Raw genomic sequence first — 21,401 nt, forward strand, 5'->3', positions numbered from 1 at the left:
TTGAACTGTGGTGTTGGAGAAGACTCTTGAGAGTCCCTTGGACTGCAAGGAGATCCAACCAGTCCATTCTAAAGGAGATCAGCCCTGGGATTTCTTTGGAAGGAATGATGCTAAAGCTGAAACTCCAGTACTTTGGCCACCTGATGCGAAGAGTTGACTCATTGGAAAAGACTCTGATGCTGGGAGGAATTGGGGCAAGAGGAGAAAGGGACGACAGAGGATGAGATGGCGGGATGGCATCACTGACCCAATGGACGTGAGTCTCAGTGAACTCCGGGAGTTGGTGATGGACAGGGAGGCCTGGCGTGCTGCGATTCATGGGGTCGCAAAGAGTCGGACACGACTGAGCGACTGATCTGATCTGATGGAGATGACAAAAGTATCAGTAGTTGCCAGGGGTGGGAGATGGAGAGAGATAACTAGGCAGATCATAGGGAATTTTTAGGGCAAGGATATTATATATATAATATATATAATAATCATAGATATATGTCATTATACAGTTTTCCAAACCCAATGAATGTATGCCACCAAGAGTCAACCCTTAGGTAAAATTTTGACCATGCTGCGCAGCACATAGGATATTAGCTTCCCAATCAGGGATGGATCTCATGCTCCCTGCAGTGGGAGCATGGAGTCTCAAGCACTGGACCACCAGGGAAGTCCCTAGACTGATGTTAATAATGGAGATTATGCACGTGTAGGCTCAGGGGCTATATGGCAAACCTCTGTACCTTCCTCTCAATTTTATTGTAAACCTAAAACTGTTCTAAAAATATAGTCTTTAAAACATTGAACAAGTAAAGACATGGCACATAATAGAACATATATTGTCTCATTTCTCATTCTTTCCTCATATTTCTCTTTTTCCTTTCCTTTTTAAATATTAATAGATATGGTTAGATCAAATAATTATTTGGTTCCTCCAAACTTTGGATGGTTTCTTATGCCTTTGATTCCTTCTCACTTTGAGGTATCAACTCATTTATTCTTTCTCCTCCCCTGCCTCTTCCTCCTCATTCTTTTTCATCTCCTTCTCTCTTTTCCATGTTTACTTAACTCCCCGAGGCCTGTTTTTCCATTTGGAAAAGAGAAACAATGATTAATTGTTTTAAGTATCAAATGAATAAGTAAACTATTAGCTCAGTGCCTCACTGGAAGTTCCAAGACATCATTAACTCTCTCATTTGACCTTCTGCAAGGCCAGTATGAAATACAGAACACTATAGAAATGTTAGTTGTTTATTTTTTTCACCTAAAGTATCATGGTGAATTGGAGAGATTTGAAAACACATGGGTTTTGAAAATCCAGGTTTGAAAACACATAGGTTCCACGTAAAATCAATTTTTATGAGCCCCAGTTTTTCTAAGCTGTAGAGTGAGAGTAACAATATATGCTTTCCCTCCTCTTAGGTTTTTTTTTTTTTTTTCCTTCCCCAGGAAGTAAAAGAGTCAATATTACAGAAAAGCATCTCTCTATAAACACATGTTGTAATCATGATAAGATGGTGTCCTGGAGTCACAATGGGGACGCTGTTACAAGGATTCAGTGGGATACAATTTTAATTTTAAAAGATGTCTGATCAATAGTAAATATTCAATTTGTTGTTTAGTTGCTAAGACTCTTTTGCGACCCCATGGACTAGTCTGTCAGGCTCCTCTGTCCATGGGATTTCCTAGGCAAGAATACTGGAGTGGGTTGCCATTTCCTTCTTCAGGGGATCTTCCCAACCAAGGGATCAAACCGGAGTCTCCTGCATTGCAGGGTAGATTCTTTACCATTGAGCCACCAGGGAATATTCAATACATGGTAGTTATTACTATGTCCTTTATTGTTTCCACTTTTTCCTCTTGCTCCTCCAAAAAAAAAACGAGTGGTTGCTATACCCAGGTGATCTCTGCTACTGGACGTCTATTACTGATGTCCTCTTCTCTTCATCCTACCTTCCTTTTTTCTTTCTGACCCTCTCTTCCGATCACAGCTTTCCTCTCACCTCAAGCACCCCATGAAGCCAGAAGTCGAGCTATTAGGCTGCTGCTGCTGCTGCTGCTAAATCGCTTCAGTCGTGTCCGACTCTGTGTGACCCCAAAGACGGCAGCCCACCAGGCTCCCGCGTCCCTGGGATTCTCCAGGCAAGAACACTGGAGTGGGTTGCCATTTCCTTCTCCAATGCATGAAAGTGAAAAGTGAAAGGGAAGTCGCTCAGTCGTGTCCGACCCTTAGCGACCCCATGGACTGCAGCCTACCAGGCTCCTCCGTCCATTGGATTCTCCAGGCAAGAGTACTAGAGTGGGTTGCCATTTCCTTCTCCGAGCTATTCGGCAGGCAGCTTAGATATAACTCTGAACAAGCCCAGACCTGCCTGAGACTAGGAGCCCCCTCCTCATTTAGCGTCTAGCACCCGACCAACAATAAAGTTTTATTGAACAGAGCAGGAAAAAAGTCGTCCATCAGTCTTTCCTCAACAGCCAATCAGAGAGCAGAATGCCTGCGTCGCTCTCAGGAGCTTCAGCAGTCAGAGGCGAGGGCGGGGCATGTCGCGCCCGAAATCCGCCCCATAAGAGCGGAAGTACGGCCGGAAGCCAGCCATAGAGTTTAGGGCCCAGAGTGACCCTGCAGGGAGGTGGCAGGAAAAGCTGAGAACAGCTGCCGGAGGTGACGGAGCGGTGGCCCCGCCCGGTGCGCTGGAAGACGGAGCTTCCAGGTAGCGGCCCGCAGAGTCTGACCCAGAGTACGACGGGGTAGCCGGCGGGAGCCCACGGTCCCTCGGCGGCCTCTTTAAGGGAGGGGGCGGAGCCACGTGAAAGGAGCGCTAGGGTGAGGTCACGTGGTGTGGGGCACCTGCGGGGCACAGTGGATATTTGGGGAAGCGTCGTCTTTGGGGTGGACACTATGTAACATCCCTTCCCCCACTGAGACTTGTGCCTTGGAGTTCCATGGGGTGCACCTGGTGGGATTTGGGGATAGGCTCAGGCATGGGGGAGGTGGGCGTGACAACGCTGTATCAGCCAGGGTGCCATCGAAGTGGCTGATCTTAGGATTCCTAAGATAGGAGGGTTACACTGTGGTTACAAAGTGGCTCAGTGCCTCTGCAATCCAGCCCCTAGGCCTTGTGCTTTCCAGCTTCCCCAGTTCAGAAACCTCCAGCTTCCCATCCTCTTTCCTTGCAGCTCCAGACTTCCTGAGCCCAGGTCCCCCCAGCTCAGCGCCAACATGAGTGCGGAGGTCAAGGTGACAGGGCAGAACCAGGAGCAGTTTCTGCTCCTGGCCAAGTCCGCCAAGGGGGCAGCGCTGGCCACACTCATCCACCAGGTGCTGGAGGCCCCTGGTGTCTACGTGTTTGGGGAACTGCTGGATATGCCTAATGTTAGAGAGGTGGGTTCCTGACCTGGATAGCTCCCAAGGAGGCCTGGGGCTGAAGACTAAGAATGGGTGGACAGGGCTCGTTTTGCAACCCGATAACCATTCAGCTGAATAAGAGCTTGTGATTCAGAATAGGAGAACTGATTTCATCCTGTCTCCATCAATGTTACAGCTCTTAATAATCATATTACCTTGATTGTAGTGTGTGTTAGTTGCTCAGTTGTATCTGACTCGTTGTGACCCCATGGACTGTAGCCCATCAGGCTCCTCTCTTCATGGGATTCTCCAGGCAAGGATACTGGCATAGGTTGCCATTTCCTACTCCAGGGGATCTTCCCCAGGAAGGGATCAACCCCTGGTCTCCTGCATTGCAGGCAGGTTTTTTACTGTCTGAGCCACCAGGGAAGCCTGTTACCTTAATCAGGTCACTTTTATTTTAGGACCTACATTTTCTTTTTAAAAACTGGACATGGGGGCTTCCCTGGCAGTCCAGTGGTTAAGACTCCACCTTCCAATGCAGGGGGTGGAGGTTTGATCCCAGGTGGGGAAACTAAGATCCCACATGCCACATGGTATGGCCACACAAAAAAACAAAACAAAATGGACCTGTTACTGCCCCTCAGTGTCGTAGAAATCAGGTGAGATTATGTGAAAGTGTAAAGTCTGGTACAAATAGAAGGAATGAATGTGAAATTGTCATGACCGGTAAATTCACTTAAGTTGGCTAAGGTGGAAGGTATCTTTTTCTTCAAGACACACAATAATATGCTAGGAACACAGGGGAGAGAACTGTTCACACAGAAGTGATAGAGTTAAGAGTTTAAAGTCCAGAGTGAGTAGATTACCAAGATGTATGGCACCAGCCAAAGTTCTGAGATACTATGGTGGTAGGTGGGTGAACTCTGAGTAAATTTTTTGAGGGCCAGTGATTGAGTCAATGCAGTTAACCTTTCGGGATACTTCTTGTCCAAAGAAAACTGGCCGCCTTCTTTCCCTGCTTTCCTCTGCAGTGGAATCAAAGAGAATCAAGGGGAAGGAAGAGAGGTAGGTTTTGGGTGCCTGTTTAGCACTCTTCTAGTCATCTGGGAATACCAGGAAAGTACAAGCCACAGGGCTTCCCTTCTGAAACGTACAGTCCAGTTGCGGAGATAAGATGAATGGATACCCATGTATAAATCATTTATTTAGCAAGTATTTATCAGCAGAGCCAAGTACATGCACATTTCTGCTAGATCGGAGTGGGAGAAACCAGGTCTGTAATCTTGTTGAAAAGAAAGACATTGTTAGGTAACAGCATCAGGTGGGCTTTGATGGACTAAGTGGGTGATCAGTGGTAGGAGGAGAGGACGTCTGGGTGGACTGGCTTGGGTGATGCACGCTCCCAGCTGAGACCAGTCTGAAGCAGAGGCACCTCCCAATGCCGGCCCAGATCCTGCAGCTGTCAAGGGAGTGAGGCCAAGGTGGAAGTCCTTGGTGAATTGGGGAGTACAGCAGACTCCTAAGGGTATTCAAATTCAGAAATACTAGATACACTCTAAGGATGAAACAACACAGTTCGTAATGTCCGGGGGGTGTGCGTGTGTGTGAGATGTGTTAGATAACTAAACACTACAAAAATTTTTAACTCTGACTTTAGGGTAGGAATTGGGAGGCAAATGGAGGAAGAGGGTGTTGTGGGTCTGGGGGACAGAATCAACAAAGGCCTAGAGGTGAAAATGAGGCTTTCTTGGGGAGAGCAATCAGAGAGGCAGAGAATTCCTTTCGGTGAGCTGGGAGAGCTAATGTTGGAGGGGAAAGCTGGGCCCGGAGATTGGGGTTCAAACAGGCAGAGTCTGGAGGGTGGGGAGAGAGGCCCTTCCTGTCACCGCTTCTCTCCCCTCGTGTTTCCGCAGCTGGCTGAGAGTGACTTTGCTTCCACGTTCCGGCTGCTCACAGTGTTTGCTTACGGGACGTACGCTGACTACTTAGGTAACCGGAGGGGTTGGAGCTCTGGAGACTGGAGGTGGGAGAAGGGCAATTTACAGAGGGACTTATAAGACATTCCTAGGGTACCTGACTTAGATCCCTTGGGTACACAGGGTCAGGGTCAAGACCTGAATTGGCATGGAAAACTCAAAAAAAAAAAAGGAAGGAGGCTAGGACTTCCCACAAAAGTGCAAATCAGGATTTCCTACACTTTATTTTTTTCTAGCCGAAGCCCGGAATCTTCCCCCACTCACAGAGGCTCAGAAGAATAAGCTTCGACACCTATCGGTCGTCACCTTAGCTGCCAAAGTCAAGGTGAGTGACAGTCCCTATCGGGTCCTGAGTCACAGAACACCTTTCTGTATGTCCCTTCTCGAGGGTCCATCGGAAGGGAACGGTCACCGTGTTGCTTCTTGCCTCCCCCAACGATCCTCCAGGGCCCACATCTGAACTCCATTACCTTCGGCCTTTGGGGCTGAATATGATTCTGCTAGTTTTCTCTTTTGCTTTTCAACCAACTCAGGTTCTAAGTAAAACACCTTTTGCGTTTGGATTCAGAATAGCAACACGGATGCTGCTGGCTGTGTCCTTCAACAGCCCCCTCCTCCCCTAAGATCCTGCAAGGTGTACCATGTGACCAAAAAGAAAGAAATCTATAACCCAGAAGTGTTACACATTTGTATTCCCTGTTGGGTCCTGTTTTTGACTATCCCCCCACCCATCTGCATCTCCCAGGTGTTACCTCACTCTCCGTCATGCTTATGGTTTTACGTAAATCAGGCTGACTCCTGTGAGATGCGTCTTTGGAAGTAGATGGAGTAGCTCCAGACCTCCCCCACACCACATCCTCCCGTGATGTCAGACGGGTTCTTTACCACTGGCGCCACCTGGGAAGTCCAAGGGGGCGTATGTCTTTTATTTAAGATTCTCATCCTGTTATTTCTCAGGTGGGAATACTTGTTAATTTATGTTGCCTTAGAACCAGCCTCTTAGAGGAGGCGATTAGGAGTAGGAGTGGAGGGTGGGCAGGGGGATGGAGAGAAGGGCGTCTTGGAAGCCCATCTCTGCCGCGGCCCCACACAGACCCCGCCGCCCTGGGGCCCCAGTGTATCCCCTATGCAGTGCTGCTGGAGGCGCTGGCCCTGCGCAACGTGAGGCAGCTAGAAGACCTGGTCATCGAGGCTGTGTACGCCGACGTGCTGCGCGGCTCCCTGGACCAGCGCCACCAGCGGCTGGAGGTCGACTACAGCATCGGGCGGGACATCCAGCGCCAGGACCTCAGCGCCATCGCCCGGACCCTGCAGGAGTGGTGAGACCCCAGGAAGGGAGGGGTGCTTTGGAGAGGGAGGAGGGCTGGGCAGGGCAGAGGATGAGACTTTGAAAGGGAAGGAGGAGGGGTGGGGGCCGGAGGGAGAAGCATGCCTGGAGTACCTGGTGTGGGCGGGGGTGGTAACCTTGAGTGGTGGTCCCCTGGGGGGTGGGTCACCCGTCTCAGGCTGGATGCAGCTCCCCCGCTCTGTGACCAGCACTGTACACAGGCCACTGGCCTCTCCCGTGTCTGTTTTCTCTGTGTTCTTGTCTGACTTCAGTTTGTTAATGTGCCTTCCTTTTTTCCTCTGTAACCTTTGCCACCCTGTTTCTGTTTTAGCTCCTACTCCCATTTTGGGGGGGCTTCCAAGGCAGGTAAAGAACCTGTCTGTAATACAGGAGACCCAGGTTCAGTCCCTGGGTTGGGAAGATCCCCTGGAGAAGGGCATGGCAACCCACTACAGTATTCTTGCCTGGAGCATCCCATGGACAGAGGAGCCTGGTGGGCTACAGTCCATAGGGTCACAAAGACTCGGACACAACTGAGCAACTAACACTTCCCCTTTCCCGTCTTGCACATCACTCCAGGCACTGCCTGTCTCCTCCCTTTTCCTCCCTGAGTGTCCTTCTGTCCTGGGAATTTTTTCACAGGCGGTCTCCAGGTGCCCTGGCAAAACTTCTAGCTCAGACAGGGTTCCCGACACTGGGACTGAGGGGTCTCCCTGAGTCTTTTCCTCGTGAACCTGTGGTCAACACCCTCCCACGCTGACCGCCTCCCCGCCAATTCCCACAGGTGTGTGGGCTGCGAGGTGGTCCTGTCAGGCATTGAGGAGCAGGTGAGCCGGGCCAACCAGCACAAGGAGCAGCAGCTGGGCTTGAAGCAGCAGATCGAGAGTGAGGTGAGCAGTTGAGGGGCCAGCCGGCCGAACCCAGCTCCTCCTCTGGCCCGGACTGCTTGTCCCGGGCAGAGGAGTTTGGACAACGGTGGTGGAGACAGACCAGGTGGGCAGGGACAGTCAGGGTCTGGAACCTTCCTTGTTTCCCCCCATTCCTTTCCTCCGGGTAGGTCGCCAACCTGAAGAAAACCATTAAGGTTACAACAGCCGCAGCGGCCGCGGCCACGTCTCAGGACCCCGAGCAGCACCTGACTGAGCTGAGGGAGCCGGCCCCGGGCACCAACCAGCGCCAGCCCAGCAAAAAAGCCTCCAAGGGCAAGGGGTGAGCGGGTGTGGGGGGCCACTCGAGTCCAGCCTGCCTGCTTCTGCCTCCCTCATCCCTTCAGACACTTGTGGGGGTCAGGAATGGGGGGGTGCAGTGCCTAGCGGTTCCCTACAGCCCCCTCTGTCTCTCTTTCCCCCTTGCCAGGCTCCGAGGGAGCGCCAAGATTTGGTCCAAGTCGAACTGAAAGGACTGTCATTTCTTCTCGGGATGTGGGGTGCTCACTGCCCACCCACCCACCCCATAGGAGTCCTCAGCCTTCCTGTGCCCCTGGCCAGCTGATAATCTAGGTTCCTGACCCCTAGCCCTGCCGGCTCCCATGCCTGCTCCCCCACCCCCAAGCACAGGCCACACCTTCTCCAGGGAGGAGGGAAGTACAAGTCATGTTTTTGTTGGTACTTGTTGTTTCACATGACTTTCTTACGTGTTCCATTGTCCCCTCCTCCCCCCCGCCATGCTCTTCGCCCTGTTTCTTTAGGACCCAGCATCTGTCCCCATTCACTACACACCACTGTCCCCACCATAACACCCACAAGTCCCTTTCCTGCCGCCCACACCTTGCATGCCTCTGCCCGCCTGCCCCCACCCCCCAGCCTGTTCAGGCAGCATCCAAAGAGCCGTAGGGCTCCCACTTTTATTCCCATGCTGAGAGTTCTGGGAGCCAGCCTGCCATTCTAGGAGTCGCTGAACACTCGCAGCCTAGAATCTTGTCCCTCTGCAGCCGTTCCCATCCTGTCTCCCCACGTCGGGTCATGGGAGCACTGCTGCTCCAGTGACCCCAGAGCCTCAAGACAGCTGTTCTCAAGCTGTCATGAGATGGTTCTTTCTTGGCCCTGGCTGTCCCTCGAAAGCCTGACGGCCATCCTGGAAGGATTTATACTTCCTCTTGTGAGTTTGGTGGGGAACGGGAGGGGATATAGATTGTATAAAAAGAGTATATATACATATATCTATATATAACATGACACACAAATAAATCTATGAGAAGTCTATCTACAAACTATCTCACCAGCCCTGCAGGGGGTGTCTTCTGTCTTTGGTATTTGTGGACGCACAGAAGGCTCTTTCCCAGCTCACTCTAAAGCAAAGTACCAGAAAAACAAGAGAACCAAATACTATGCCGAAGCCCACTGGGTGCCTGGAGACCTAGATCCTAGGCCGTTGAACTTTGAACAGATTGCTCAGTATGTCGGCATTCATTCAGGAGCCGAGGGCGCTTGCTGGGCACCAGCGTGTGCGCAGCTGGAGATGCAAAATGATGGTCACTGTCCCTGCTCTCAGGGAACTCTGAGTTCAGCCTGTTTACGTCCACCTCATAGAATTCTAGGGCAAGAGTTGATAGTAAACTTCAATTTTTGCATCAAAACCACACAGGAGGGCTTCCCTGGTGGCTCAGTGGTAGAGAATCCGCCTGCCAATGCAGGAGACACAGGTTCGATCCCTGATTGGGCAGATCACACAGGCCGCAGAGCAGCTAAGCCCGTGCACCGCAGCTACCAACTCCATGCTCGAGAGCCTGGGAGCTGTGACTGCTGAGCCCACGTGCCACAACTACCGAAGCCTGTGCACCCTAGAGCCCGTGCTCCACAACAAGAAACGCCACCGCAACGAGGAGCCCACACACCACAACTAGAGTAACCCCCAAAAAGCCTGAGCAACAGTGAAGACCCAGCACAGCCAGAAATAAACAAATGAAAACAAATCACAGGACTCTCAGGTCTCAGTAAGAAGCTGTAGTTGGACTCCTGTCCCCCGTCCATGGCAGGGCATTCGAGAGGTGTGGGTTTGGTCCCCTTGGCTCAGTACACTGCTGTGCACACCCTAAACTTGGGGTGCTCTAGTGTAAGGGACAGTTGGTCTCCCACTTGCATGAGAGGCAGTTGCCTCCTGAGGGTCCCAGCGTTGACCGAGCCGCTTTCCCTAGCTTGTGCTGTCCTCTAGGGGGAGACCATCGTTTACTGGTCTTAAAGTATCAGTTTGAAATAGAATTGGAAGTAGGGGTGGATCCTGAGTGTTTGGTTAAAAGTGGGCTGGGTGAGTCTGTTGTCTTGAGGGGCAGTGGAGACGTCCTGAGACCAGTCCAGCGAGCCCTGTCTTCGCAGTTGACGCTCGGCCTCTCATTTTAGCTTTGGTCTAGACTAGCTTCTTGTTCAGCCGCTAAGCTGACTCTGTGACCCCATGCCCTGTAGCACACCAAGCTCCCCTGTCCTTCATTATCTCCCAGAGTTTGCTCAAACTCATATCCACTGAGTCAATGAGGCCATCCAACAATTTCATCCTCTGTTGTCCCCTTCTGTCCTCAATCTTTCCCGGCATTAGGGTAAACTTTTCCAGTGAGTTGGCTCTTCGCATCAGGTAGCCAAAGTATTGGAGCCTATTGAGACTCGCATCTTGATTCAAGTCTTTACCTTTGAAATAAATCCCTCTGTCCTCCCACACTGTCCATTTCTGTAGAAGTCGCTAACTCCTGGTGCTTCGAGCCTGTGTCCCCTCCCTCTGCCCATACCCCACTTTTTCCTTGAACTTTAATATCTCGTTTTCCTGTAAGCTGCCTCCAGCTTTGACTCCATAACTGCCCTGATCCCTGCAGTTCCAACCTTCAGTGAATGGCTCCAGGGTCTGATGTGGGTGGTCTTGGACTGCCAGGTCCTATACCCAGAGGGAGAAAGGGCCATTCACAGCCTCAAGGACATGCAAATGCAGTTTGACTTACAAAGACAGAGCACTTGCCTCCCAAGGCTTGGAGATGGGGGAGTGAATTATTGTGGACTGTTTTGACCGTGGAATTGGTTCAGGATTTAGGATTCCCACGTGGCGCTATTGGTAAAGAACCTGCCTGCCAATGCAGGAGATGCAGGTTCAGTCCCTGGGTTAGGAAGATCCCCTGGAAGTGGAAATGGCAACCCACTCCAGTATTCTTACCTGGAGAATCCTACGGACAAAGGAGCCTGGTGGGATACAATCCATAGGATCACAGAGTCGGACAGGACTGAAGTGACTTAGCGCATTAGGGATTCCATGTATAACAAAGCCTAGGGTTCCAGGAAAATTCTAGCCAAAAATTCTCATCACTTGTACACTCTCAGACGATGATCCCAACTCGATGGCAACCCTAGCTAGAGGAGCTTAGGGCTGGGCCACTGATAGGAGGAGAAAGAGAACTTGAATTCGTGCGAATTCAGAGTTCACACACATGAAACAGGTAATTCTTAGAAGGTTAAGCCAAAGTCTCTGGACATAAAAAGTATGTTTGGACTGGGGTGCACCTTTCTACGCAAAAAGCAAAGACAGCGTCTCTAGCCAGTATTTGATGTGCGTGCGTGCATGCGTGCTCAGTCGTGTCAAACTCTGACCCTGTGGACTGTAGCCCACCAGGCTCCTCTGTCCGTGGGATTCTCCAGGCAAAAATACTGCAGTGGTTTGCTATTTCCTTCTGCAAGGGATCTTCCTGACCCAGGTCTCCCAGATTCCTCTTCTCAAACCCACGTCTCTTGCATCTCCTGCATTGGCAGGCAGATGCTTTACCACTGGCACCACTTGGGAAGCCCGTATTTGATGAGATCGTATTAAAGAGAAGTGAGAAATTCTCTGCTTAGGTGCATCTTCCAGTATGGGTGGAGAGACAGTAGTTTGGAGGGGCATGTCTAGGCAGTGAGTGAGTTCTCTGTTGCTGTGTAACAAATTACCCTGAAACCTAGTGGCTTAAAACAACACATGGTTATTATCTCGGTTTCTACGGCCCGGAAATCTGCACAACTCAGCACTACAGTTTTCTGCTGAGTTTTCAGGGTCGCTTCCAAGGCTACCGCAGGGTGTGAGTAAGGGTGTCTCAGCTCAGGGTTCCAGTGGGTGGGACTTACTTCTGGGCATAGCCAGTGATTGTCAGCAGGATTCCCTACCTCTGGGTGGTCAGGCTGAGGTCCTCACTCCTTGGCTGACTATAGGTCAGAGGCTGCCCCGTTCATCAGAGCAAGAGCCAGAGACCACCTCAGCAAGGTGAAAGCCCAGTCTTCTGTAACCTAACTGGGGAGGAAACATCCCGTCATTTACCAGTCACCAGGTCCAGCCTAGTGATGGTTAGAAGGCAAGGATCTTTGGAAGGCGTGTCGGAGGTGTCCTACCACAAGCAGTTTTTTTGGTCCATCAGCATCAGAATCATCAGGGCAGCTTTTGAAAATGCATGTTGCTGGACCCCACTTGCACCCCAGTTCCTACTGAATTCGGATCTCTGCGGTTGGACTGGAAAATGGGACTTCACTGCTCATTGACTCAGCTCGGAGCTGTGATGGCCCATTTATGTAAGCAGACTTGCCCAGATTAGTGCCACCTTGGATCAGCCGAACAGGCTTCAACCATAGGGCCTTGGAGGATGGATGGGGAGGCCAGGGGCACCATCTGGGAGAGAAAAATGAGCAAATGTGAAACTCTTGAGTACAGAACTTGTCTGTCCTCTGAGATTCTTAACTGTATGGTTACGTAATTAAGTGCGTGGTAAGTACTAAGAAGTATAGGGTGACACGAAAGCCCTTACCAGAGAATCTACTTCTCATCTGGGGTCAGGAAAGCCTCCTAGGAGGATGTGACCTTTAAATTGAAACTAGATACCCAAGTAGCAGTTAACCTGATAAAGAAAGGGGAGGATGAGCATTCTGAGTGGGAGGAATCGTGGGAAGAAGGCCCAGAGCTTGAAAGTTTTCTTCCTGTGACCTGCTTTGGTTCCCTAAAGTGAAATGTATCATTTGGGGAACAGGACAGGGAATACAGTTCTATGCTTCTACTAATTGTTCATGTGTCCAATCAATTAATAAATATATCTTGACTGAAAAATTTGAAATAATACAAATCATAATGCATATATTATACTTCTGGGCATTGGGATTTTGGGTGACTTTCATCTTTTTGCCCATCTCTATTTTCTAATCTTTCTATGATAATTGCTAATGAAAAATATTATTTATTATTAAGTACTGTTAGTAATATTTATTAAGCACTTACTGTAATCAAGCACTCTTAGTGCCTTATGGATATAAACTCATTTAATACAACAACCTTCTGAGGTTAATATCACTACCATCCGCTTCTAAAGATGACGGATGTGGTATGGAAAAGTCGTCTTAACCTGCCTAGGGTCACACAGATTGTAAATGGAGTAGGCTCACCCCACCCTGTCTCTCTGACAGTCCTGGACAGAACGCACAGAGCAGTTATCTGAGATCTGTGGTGAACAGTAAACAAAGCAGGGACGTCCCTGGTGGTCCAGAGATTGGGACCCATGCACTTTCCCTGTTGAGAGCCTGGGGTTCGATCCCTGGGAACTGGGATCCTGTAAACCACACGGTGCAACCAGAAAAACCCAAAAAGCAAACAAGCAAACAAGAAGTAAATGGTAGCTGGGAGAAAGACACCAGAATTCAAAGTTCCACTAAAGCAGTGGTGAGTTTTCCTTTCCCCCCACCCCTCCAGTATCACCTGGAATGAACCCAAAGGCAGCCCAAACCTAGACTGCACATCTGGTGTGAGCTGAGAGGCTCCCCTTGGAGCCCTCTGCTGCAGGTCTAAGAAAGGGGCTCTGGCAGTGGGAGGAAGTCCCCTCTTTCTTTCCTCTCTCCCCTCCAGCCCCGCGGGACACCAGGGTGGCGGTCGCCACAGCAGCACGGTGACGGCAACGGTGGCTGGTCAGACACTGAAAACTCTGGGAAGGAAAACCCTTCTCTCTGACCACTGGAGCTCTGGGCACAAAAATGTGGAGCGAATCTGCCCTTCTTTTTCCTTTCTCTCTTCTCTTATTGCTTGACCCAGACACATAGTGAGAAATATCCAGCAGAGGGACTTTCCTGGTGGTCCAGTGGCTAAGACCCCCAATACAGAAGGGCTGAAATTTGATCCCTGGACAGGGAACTAGATCCTATATGCTGCAACTAAAGATCCAAGTGCCACAATTAAGACATGGCTCAGCCAAATAAATGTTAAAAAATGTCCAGCAGAGCAGAGAAACTAAAACTCTGACTTTGGGGCCAGAGGATTGGAAAGAAAAGCTCCAGAGAACCAGAAAGTACCAGGAGATCACAGAAAGAGAAATCAAGAGAGCAGCCCAGATAGCTCTGTGCAAACTCTTGGGCTCACCTCTGAACTGTGCAAGCATAAATCTGATCCTGAACAGCTTACCTGAAGCCTTGTGAGCTGAGCTATAGGATGGGCCACCGTCCAGGTCTGACTGGCCACTGGGTGGCACACGTGTAGGACTGATCCGAATAGCACTGCAAACTGAAAATTAAATTGACATTGGAACCACAGTGCAAAAAAAGGCAGGTTGCTGCCTGACTCTACCCTGGTCGATCACTTGCTGAAACAGAAGATATTCTCTTTAGTATTTTCATAAGACCCAGAGTCTTGAAACTGTATTCCATCTTTCAGGGTATGATCTGAAATTACTCAGCATGCAAAGAACTCTCTAGGAAAAGACAGAGATGACAGAATTTTTGGAAGGCAAAGACTCCAAAACAGTTAGTATAACTATATTGGAAGAAGAAAGGGAGAATGCTCTTGAAACAAATGAAAATATATTAATAGTTTCAGCAGAGAAGTAAAAGGTACAAAGAAGTAAATGGAGATTTTAGAACTGAAAAATAGGAATAACCAAAATAAAATCTTTGCTGGATAGGTTTTAATAGCAGAATGAAGATGACAGACAAAAGCGTGAGTTTGAAGGTAGATTAATATAAATTATGCAATTTTGGGGAATTCACTAGTGGTCCAGTGGTTAAGACTTGAGCTTTCACTGCCAGGGCCTGGGTTCAATCCCTGATCAGGAAACAAAGATCCCACAAGCTGAGCGGCACAGCCAAAAAAAAAGAAAAAAAAATTATGAAATCTAAACAAAAGATAAAAAACAAAAACAACCAAAAAATGACCAGAGCCTCAGGGCCTGTTGAACAATATTAAAAGATTTAACATTTCTGTCAACAGATTCTCAGAAGGTGAGGCGAAAAATACAGAACAGAAAAATTATTAGAATGGAAAATAATTTAAAAAATAATACGTGTATATGTATAACTGAATCACCTTGCTGTGCACCTGAAACATTGTAAGTCAACTATAGTTCAATAAAATATATATATTAAGAAAAAAAAGATCGTGTCTGACTCTTTGCGACCCCATGGACTACAGCCAGGCCTCACTGTCCACAACCAACTCCCGGAGTTTACTCAAACTCACGTCCATCGAGTCAGTGATGCCATCCAATCATCTCATCTTCTGTCGTCCCCTTCCCCTCCAGCCTTCAATCTTTCCCAGCATCAGGGTCTTTGCAAATGAGTCAGATTTTTGCATCAGGTGGCTAAAGTATTGGAGTTTCAGCTTCAGCATCAGTCCTTCTAGTGAATATTCAGGACTGATTTCCTTTAGGATGGACTGGTTGGACATCCTTGCTGTCCAAGGGACTCTCAAGAGTCTTCTCTAACACCACAGTTCAAAAGCATCAATTCTTCGGTGCTCAGCTTTCTTTATAGTCCAACTCTCACATCCATACATGACCACTGGAAAAACCATAGTTTTGACTAGACGGACCTTTGTTGGCAAAGTAATGTCTCTGCTTTTTAATATGCTGTCTAGGTTGGTCATAACTTTTCGTTAAATGAGTAAGTGTCTTTTAATTTCATGGCTGCAATCACCATCTGCAGTGATTTTGGAGCCGCCAAAAATAAAATCTGTCACTGTTTCCATTGTTTCCCCATCTATTTGCCATGAAGTGATGGGACCAGATGCCATGATCTTCGTTTTCTGAATGTTGAGCTTTAAGCCAACTTTTTCACTCTCCTCTTTCACTTTCATCAAGAGGCTCTTTAGTTCTTCTTCACTTTCTGCCATAAGGGTGGTGTCATCTGCATATCTGAGGTTATTGTTATTTCTCCTGGCAATCTTGATTCCAGCTTGTGCTTCATCCAGCCCAGCATTTCTCATGATGTACTCTGCATATAAGTTAAATAAGCAGGGTGACAGTATACAGCCTCGACATACTCCTTTCCCTATTTGGAAGCAGTCTGTTGTTTCATGTCCAGTTCTGTTGCTTCCTGACCTGCATACAGGTTTCTCAAGAGGCAGGTCAGGTGATCTGGTATTCCCATCTCTTTCAGAATTTTCCAGTTTGTTGTGATCCACACAGTCAAAAAAGGATTTGATGTAGTCAGTAAAGCAGAAGTAGATGTTTTTCTGGAACTCTCTTGCTTTTTTGATAATCCAGTGGATGTTGGCAATTTGATCTCTGGTTCCTCTGCCTTTTCTAAAACCAGCTTGAACACCAGGAAGTTCATGGTTCACGTACTGTTGAAGCCTGGCTTGGAGAATTTTGAGCATTACTTTACTAGCGTGTGAGATGAGTGCAATTGTGCGGTAGTTTGAGCATTCTTTGGCATTGCCTTTCTTTGGGATTGGAATGAAAACTGACCTTTTCCAGTCCTGTGGCCACTGCTGAATTTTCCAAATTTGCTGGCATATTGAGTGCAGTAGCACTTTCACAGCATCATATTATAAGATTTGAAATAGCTCAACTGGCATTCCATCACCTCCACTAGCTTTGTTTGTAGTGATGCTTCCCAAGGCCCACTTGACTTCGCATTCAAGGATGTCTGGCTCTAGATGAACGATCACACCATTGTGGTTATCTGGGTCATGAAGATATTTTTTGTACAGTTCTTCTGTGTATTCTTGCCACCTCTTCTTAATATCTTCTGCTTCTGTTAGGTTCATACCATTTCTGTCCTTTATTGTGCTCATCTTTGCATGAAATGTTCCCTTGGTATCTCTAATTTTCTTGAAGAACTCTCTAGTCTTTCCCATTCTGCTGTTTTCCTCTATTTCTTTGCACTGATCACCGAGGAAGGCTTTCTTATCTCTCCTTGCTATTCTTTGGAACTCTGCATTCAAATGTGTATATCTTTCCTTTTCTCCTTTGCCTTTAGCTTCTCTTCTTTTCACAGCTTTTTGTAAGACCTCTTCAGACAACCATTTTGCCTTTTTGCATTTCTTTTTCTTGGGGATGGTCTTGATCCCTGTCTTCTGTACAATGTCATGAAACTCTGTCCATAGTTCTTCAGGCACTCTGTCTATCAGATCTAATCCCTTGAATCTATTTGTCACTTCCACTGTATAATCATAAGGGATTTGATTTAGGTCATACCTGAATGATCTAGTGGTTTTCCCTACTTTCTTCAAAGATAAACATACAGACTCAAGAAACTTGGTGAGAGCAAACAGGATACAATCAAAGAAATCCATGACCAGACACATCATAATCAAATTGCTGAAAATTAAAGACAGAAAAACACTCTAAGGCCATTCAGAGAAAGACAACGCATTTCATATACAAAAACATATATCAAAAACAATGATTCAGATTACAGAAGATTTCTCATTAGCAGCTACAGAAGCCAGAATAAAGTGGAACAATGCTTTAAGTCCTGAAAGAACGTCGTCAACTCAGAATTCTGTATCCAGTGAAAATATCACTCAGGAATGAATGTGGAATAAAGACATTCTTGGGTGGAGGAAAAGTATGAGAATTTGTTACCATCAGATCTACTGTAAAAGAAATGCTAAAGGGTGATCTTGAGACAGAAGAGAAATAACAGAAGAGACTTGAGATGTCAAGAATAAAGGAAGAGGTCCTTCCCTAGTGATCCAGTGGTTAAGAATTTATGCTTCCACTGTCTGGGGTCAATCCCTGTTCAGGGAACCAGGTCCCATATGTTGCAACTAAGGCCCAGTGCAGCTAACTAAATGAACAAATATTAAAAAAAAAAAAAAAAAAGTAGAAGGATGGGAAAAGAAGTACCACGCAAATACTAATCAAAAGAAAGATGAAGTGGCTGTAGTAATATCAGACAAATTAACTTTAGAGCAAAGAAAATTACCAGGGATGAAGAACAATGATAAAAAGTTGTTTTCCAAGAAGACATAATTCAAAATGTCTCTGTGTCTAACTACAGAGCTTCAAAATACATGAAGCAGAAACTGATATATATCAAGGAGAAAATGGACAAGTCTACAGTTACAGCAAAAAAAAAAAAAAAAAGTCAAAACTGCTCCCCCAGTAATCAATGGAACAAGTAAACAAAATTAGTGAATATATAGCTGTATAGGGCAACCCACTCCAGTACTCTTGCTGGGAAATCCCAGAGCCTGGTAGGCTACAGTCCATGGGGTCACAAAGACTCGGACACAACTGAGCAACTTCACTTCATAGAACTGAATGATGCCATCAAACACCAGAAACTAATTAAAATTTCTAGAACACTCCCACAAGATAGTATAATACACTATTTTTTCTCCAAGTGCACACAGAACATTTACCAAGATAGATTATATCCTGGGTCATAAAATTAACAAATTTAAAAGGTCATACAAAATATATGTTCTGAGCATAATATAATTAAAACTAGAAATCAGTAACAGAAAAATAAAAAGGAAGTTGCCGAACACTTGGAAATTAAACAACACACTTCTAAACCCAGAGTCCAAAGGTAGTCTCAAAAGAAATTAGGAAATATTGTGAACTTAACAAAAAGGAAAACATAAAATATTAAAAATATGTGTAATCACTAAGGCAGTGATTACAGGAAAAATTAGAGTATCAAATGCTTGCGTTAGAAAGGTCTAAAGTCAACAATCTGTACTTCTCTACCTTGAGAAGGTACATAAAGATGAGCAAAGGCAAGTAGGAAGAAAACCCAAGAGCAGAAAATAATGAATATGAAAACCAAAAAAAAAAAAAAAAGCAATGAAACAAACATTGATTCTTTGAAATGGTCAATAAAATTGATAAACTTCTAGCCATACTGAACAAAAAGAAAAAAAAAGAGAAAGTACAGATAACCAATATCAGGAATAAAAGGAGATATCACTGCACACCCCACAAAGATTAAAGGTTAGTAAGGGAACTCTACAAATAATTCTACACACAAATCCAACAGCTTTGATGAATCAGACCAACTCTGAAAGTTGCAAGTTACCAAAACGCAACCAAGAAGAGAGATGTAAATACAAATGTACAACCAGAAGACTTTCAGAAAATAGCAGAAGAAAATCTTCGATACCAAGAGTTCGGCAAAGTGTCCCTGGATAGGACACCAAAATCATGATTCATAAAAGAAAAAAAAAAAGTGAGAAGTTGGACTTCATCAAAATTTAGAATTTTGCTTTGAAAAAGACAACACCAAAAAGAGGCAAAAACAAACTACAGAATGGGAGACAGTACTTGTAAATCCCTATCTAACAAAAGACTTCTAACTAGAATACATAAGGAAAGCTTGAAACTCAACAGTAAGAAAATGACCCAATTTTGAAAAAAGAGCTGAAAGCCTTAGACACTTCATCAAAGAGGTTATAATGATAACAAACAAGTGCATGAAAGGCTGTCCAGCACCATTAATCCCCAGGGAAATACAAATTAAAACCATGGTGAGATGTTTATAAACGTTTCACTGTGCATGAAAGAATGCCCACCCATCTAATAGAATGGGCAAAATAAAATAGAAACTGACAATACCAACTACTGGCAAGGATACAAAGCAACTGGAACGCTTCATACATGGCTGCTGGGATTGCAAAATGGTTCAGCCACTCTGCAAAACAGTTTGGCATTTTCTCACAAAGGTAAATAGGCACTTCCATATGACCTAGAAATCCCATGCCATTTCACTCCTAAAGAAACTAAAACATGTTCACACACGTGTACATGATTTTTTATGGCAGTTCTATTCATAATTGCCAAAAACTGGAAACAACTGGAATGTTCTTTGACAGATGAATGGATGAACAAACCATAAACACACAGTGAAACAGCGCTTGGCAGTAGGAAGGAGTGAGCTATTAATACACACAACAACGTGAGTGCATCTTAAAGGCTTTATGCTGAGTGTAAGAGTCACTCTCTAAAGGTTGCATAGCATAGCAACACCTTTATTGCTGGTTTGGTTCCGGAGTGAGTCAGATGAATTTTTTGGTTTCCCAGTGCACATAAAAATTATGTTTTCACCATACGATAGTCTATTATATGTGCACTGGTATTATGTCTAAAAGTTAATTAATTTTAGACATAAATTTATTTTAAAGTGCTTCATACGTTACTTTAGAAATGCTTCATCCTTAATTTAAAATGCTTCATCGCTAAAAAATCCTAACCATCTTCAGGGCCTCCAGCAAGTCATAAGCTTTTTGCAACAGTAACATCAAAGGTCACTGATCGGGGTCTTCCCAGGCGGTCCAGGGGTTAAAACTTCGCCTCCCAATGCAGGGGATGCGAGTTTGATTCCTGGTCGGGAAACTAAGATCCCACATGATTCTTGGCCAAAAAACCAAAACATAAAGAAAAAACAGTATTGTAACAAGTTCAATAAAGACTTTAAAAAAGCTCACTAGCCACAGATCACCTCTGCAAATATAATGATAACGAGAAAGTTTGAATGTTGCCAGAATTACCTTCTCCAGTGGCTCAGCAGTAAAGAATCCACATGCAATGCAGGAGCCAGAGGGGACATGTGTTCCATCCCTGGGTCCAGAAGATCCCTTGGAGGAGGGCATGGCAATCCACTCCAGTATTCTTGCCTGGAGAATCCCATTGACAGAGACACCTGGCAGGCTACAGTCCATAGGCTACAGTTGCAGAGTTGGGCACACTGAAGCAACTGAGCATGGCATAGAGACATGAAGTGAGCAAAATCTGTCGGAAAAAATGGTACCAATGGCCCTGCTCAGTGCTGGGCTTCCACAAATGTTCAATTTGTTAAAAAAAAAAAAAAAAAGCCAAAAAACAGAATCTGCGAAGTAAATAAAGCAAAGCACAATAAAACAACATATGCCTGTGTATCATTTCATTATATGACATTCTGGAAATAGTGCATTTGTACCAGTGATGAACACATCAGTGGTTGCCAAGGGTTAAGATTGGGGGAAAGGGGTGGCCACAAAGGAGTAGCAGAAGAGGGTTTGGGGTGACAGAACTTTCTTTAGAAATATCTATGTATGTATTTATTTGACTGTGCCGGGTCTTAGTTGCAGCCTGCGGGATCTTTGAACTCTTAGTTGCGGCCTGTGGGATCTAGTTCTCTGACCAGGGATCGAACCCAGGGCCCCTGCACTGGGAGCTTGGAGTCTTAACCACTGGACCACCAGGGAAGTCCTCTGAGGGAATTATTTTGATCCTGATAGTAGTGGTGCTTCCACAAGTGTGCAAGTGTTCAAACTCATAGAACGCATGCACAGAAGTTTTATTGTATGTTAAAAAATATTGAAAAAAAAGCACAAATAAACCAGACATACTGCGCCACTGGCATCCATCATTTTAAACACTATGCTTTGACTTGGGTAAATGTTATAAATTGAAATTAAAAAAAAAAAGTCAAGGAATGTTCTATTTAAAGGACCCCCACGGGGAATCATGCCACACAGCACGTTAGTATGGTTTGTGTCTGTCTGGACTTTGAGTCCCGGCTCTTGAATTCTGCTAGGTAGCTGTATGGGGTTCAACAAGTCACCTGTTACTTAAGCAGTG

General features: G+C 46.2%; 1 protein-coding gene across 3 annotated transcripts; it reads left to right on the top strand.

Annotated features, from left to right (window-relative positions):
- The first annotated feature begins 2,553 nt into the window (after positions 1 to 2,553).
- Positions 2,554 to 9,958, top strand: COPS7A (COP9 signalosome subunit 7A). 3 transcript variants are annotated; one of them, XM_055569276.1, is made up of 8 exons: positions 2,554 to 2,705; positions 3,172 to 3,376; positions 5,257 to 5,332; positions 5,556 to 5,644; positions 6,436 to 6,638; positions 7,431 to 7,536; positions 7,704 to 7,855; positions 8,003 to 9,958. In XM_055569276.1, the coding sequence occupies exons 2-8, from the start codon at positions 3,215 to 3,217 to the stop codon at positions 8,040 to 8,042; spliced, it is 828 nt and encodes a 275-aa protein (XP_055425251.1). In that variant the 5' UTR covers positions 2,554 to 2,705; positions 3,172 to 3,214; the 3' UTR covers positions 8,043 to 9,958. The 3 variants fall into 3 exon arrangements, with proteins under 3 accessions (XP_055425251.1, XP_055425265.1, XP_055425260.1); XM_055569290.1 differs by having other exon boundaries at positions 9,309 to 9,958; XM_055569285.1 differs by having other exon boundaries at positions 2,665 to 2,818.
- The last annotated feature ends 11,443 nt before the right edge of the window (positions 9,959 to 21,401 follow it).

The sequence above is a fragment of the Bubalus kerabau genome, chromosome 1, assembly GCF_029407905.1.
Source record: "Bubalus kerabau isolate K-KA32 ecotype Philippines breed swamp buffalo chromosome 1, PCC_UOA_SB_1v2, whole genome shotgun sequence".
NCBI classification, from domain to species: domain Eukaryota; kingdom Metazoa; phylum Chordata; class Mammalia; order Artiodactyla; family Bovidae; genus Bubalus; species Bubalus kerabau.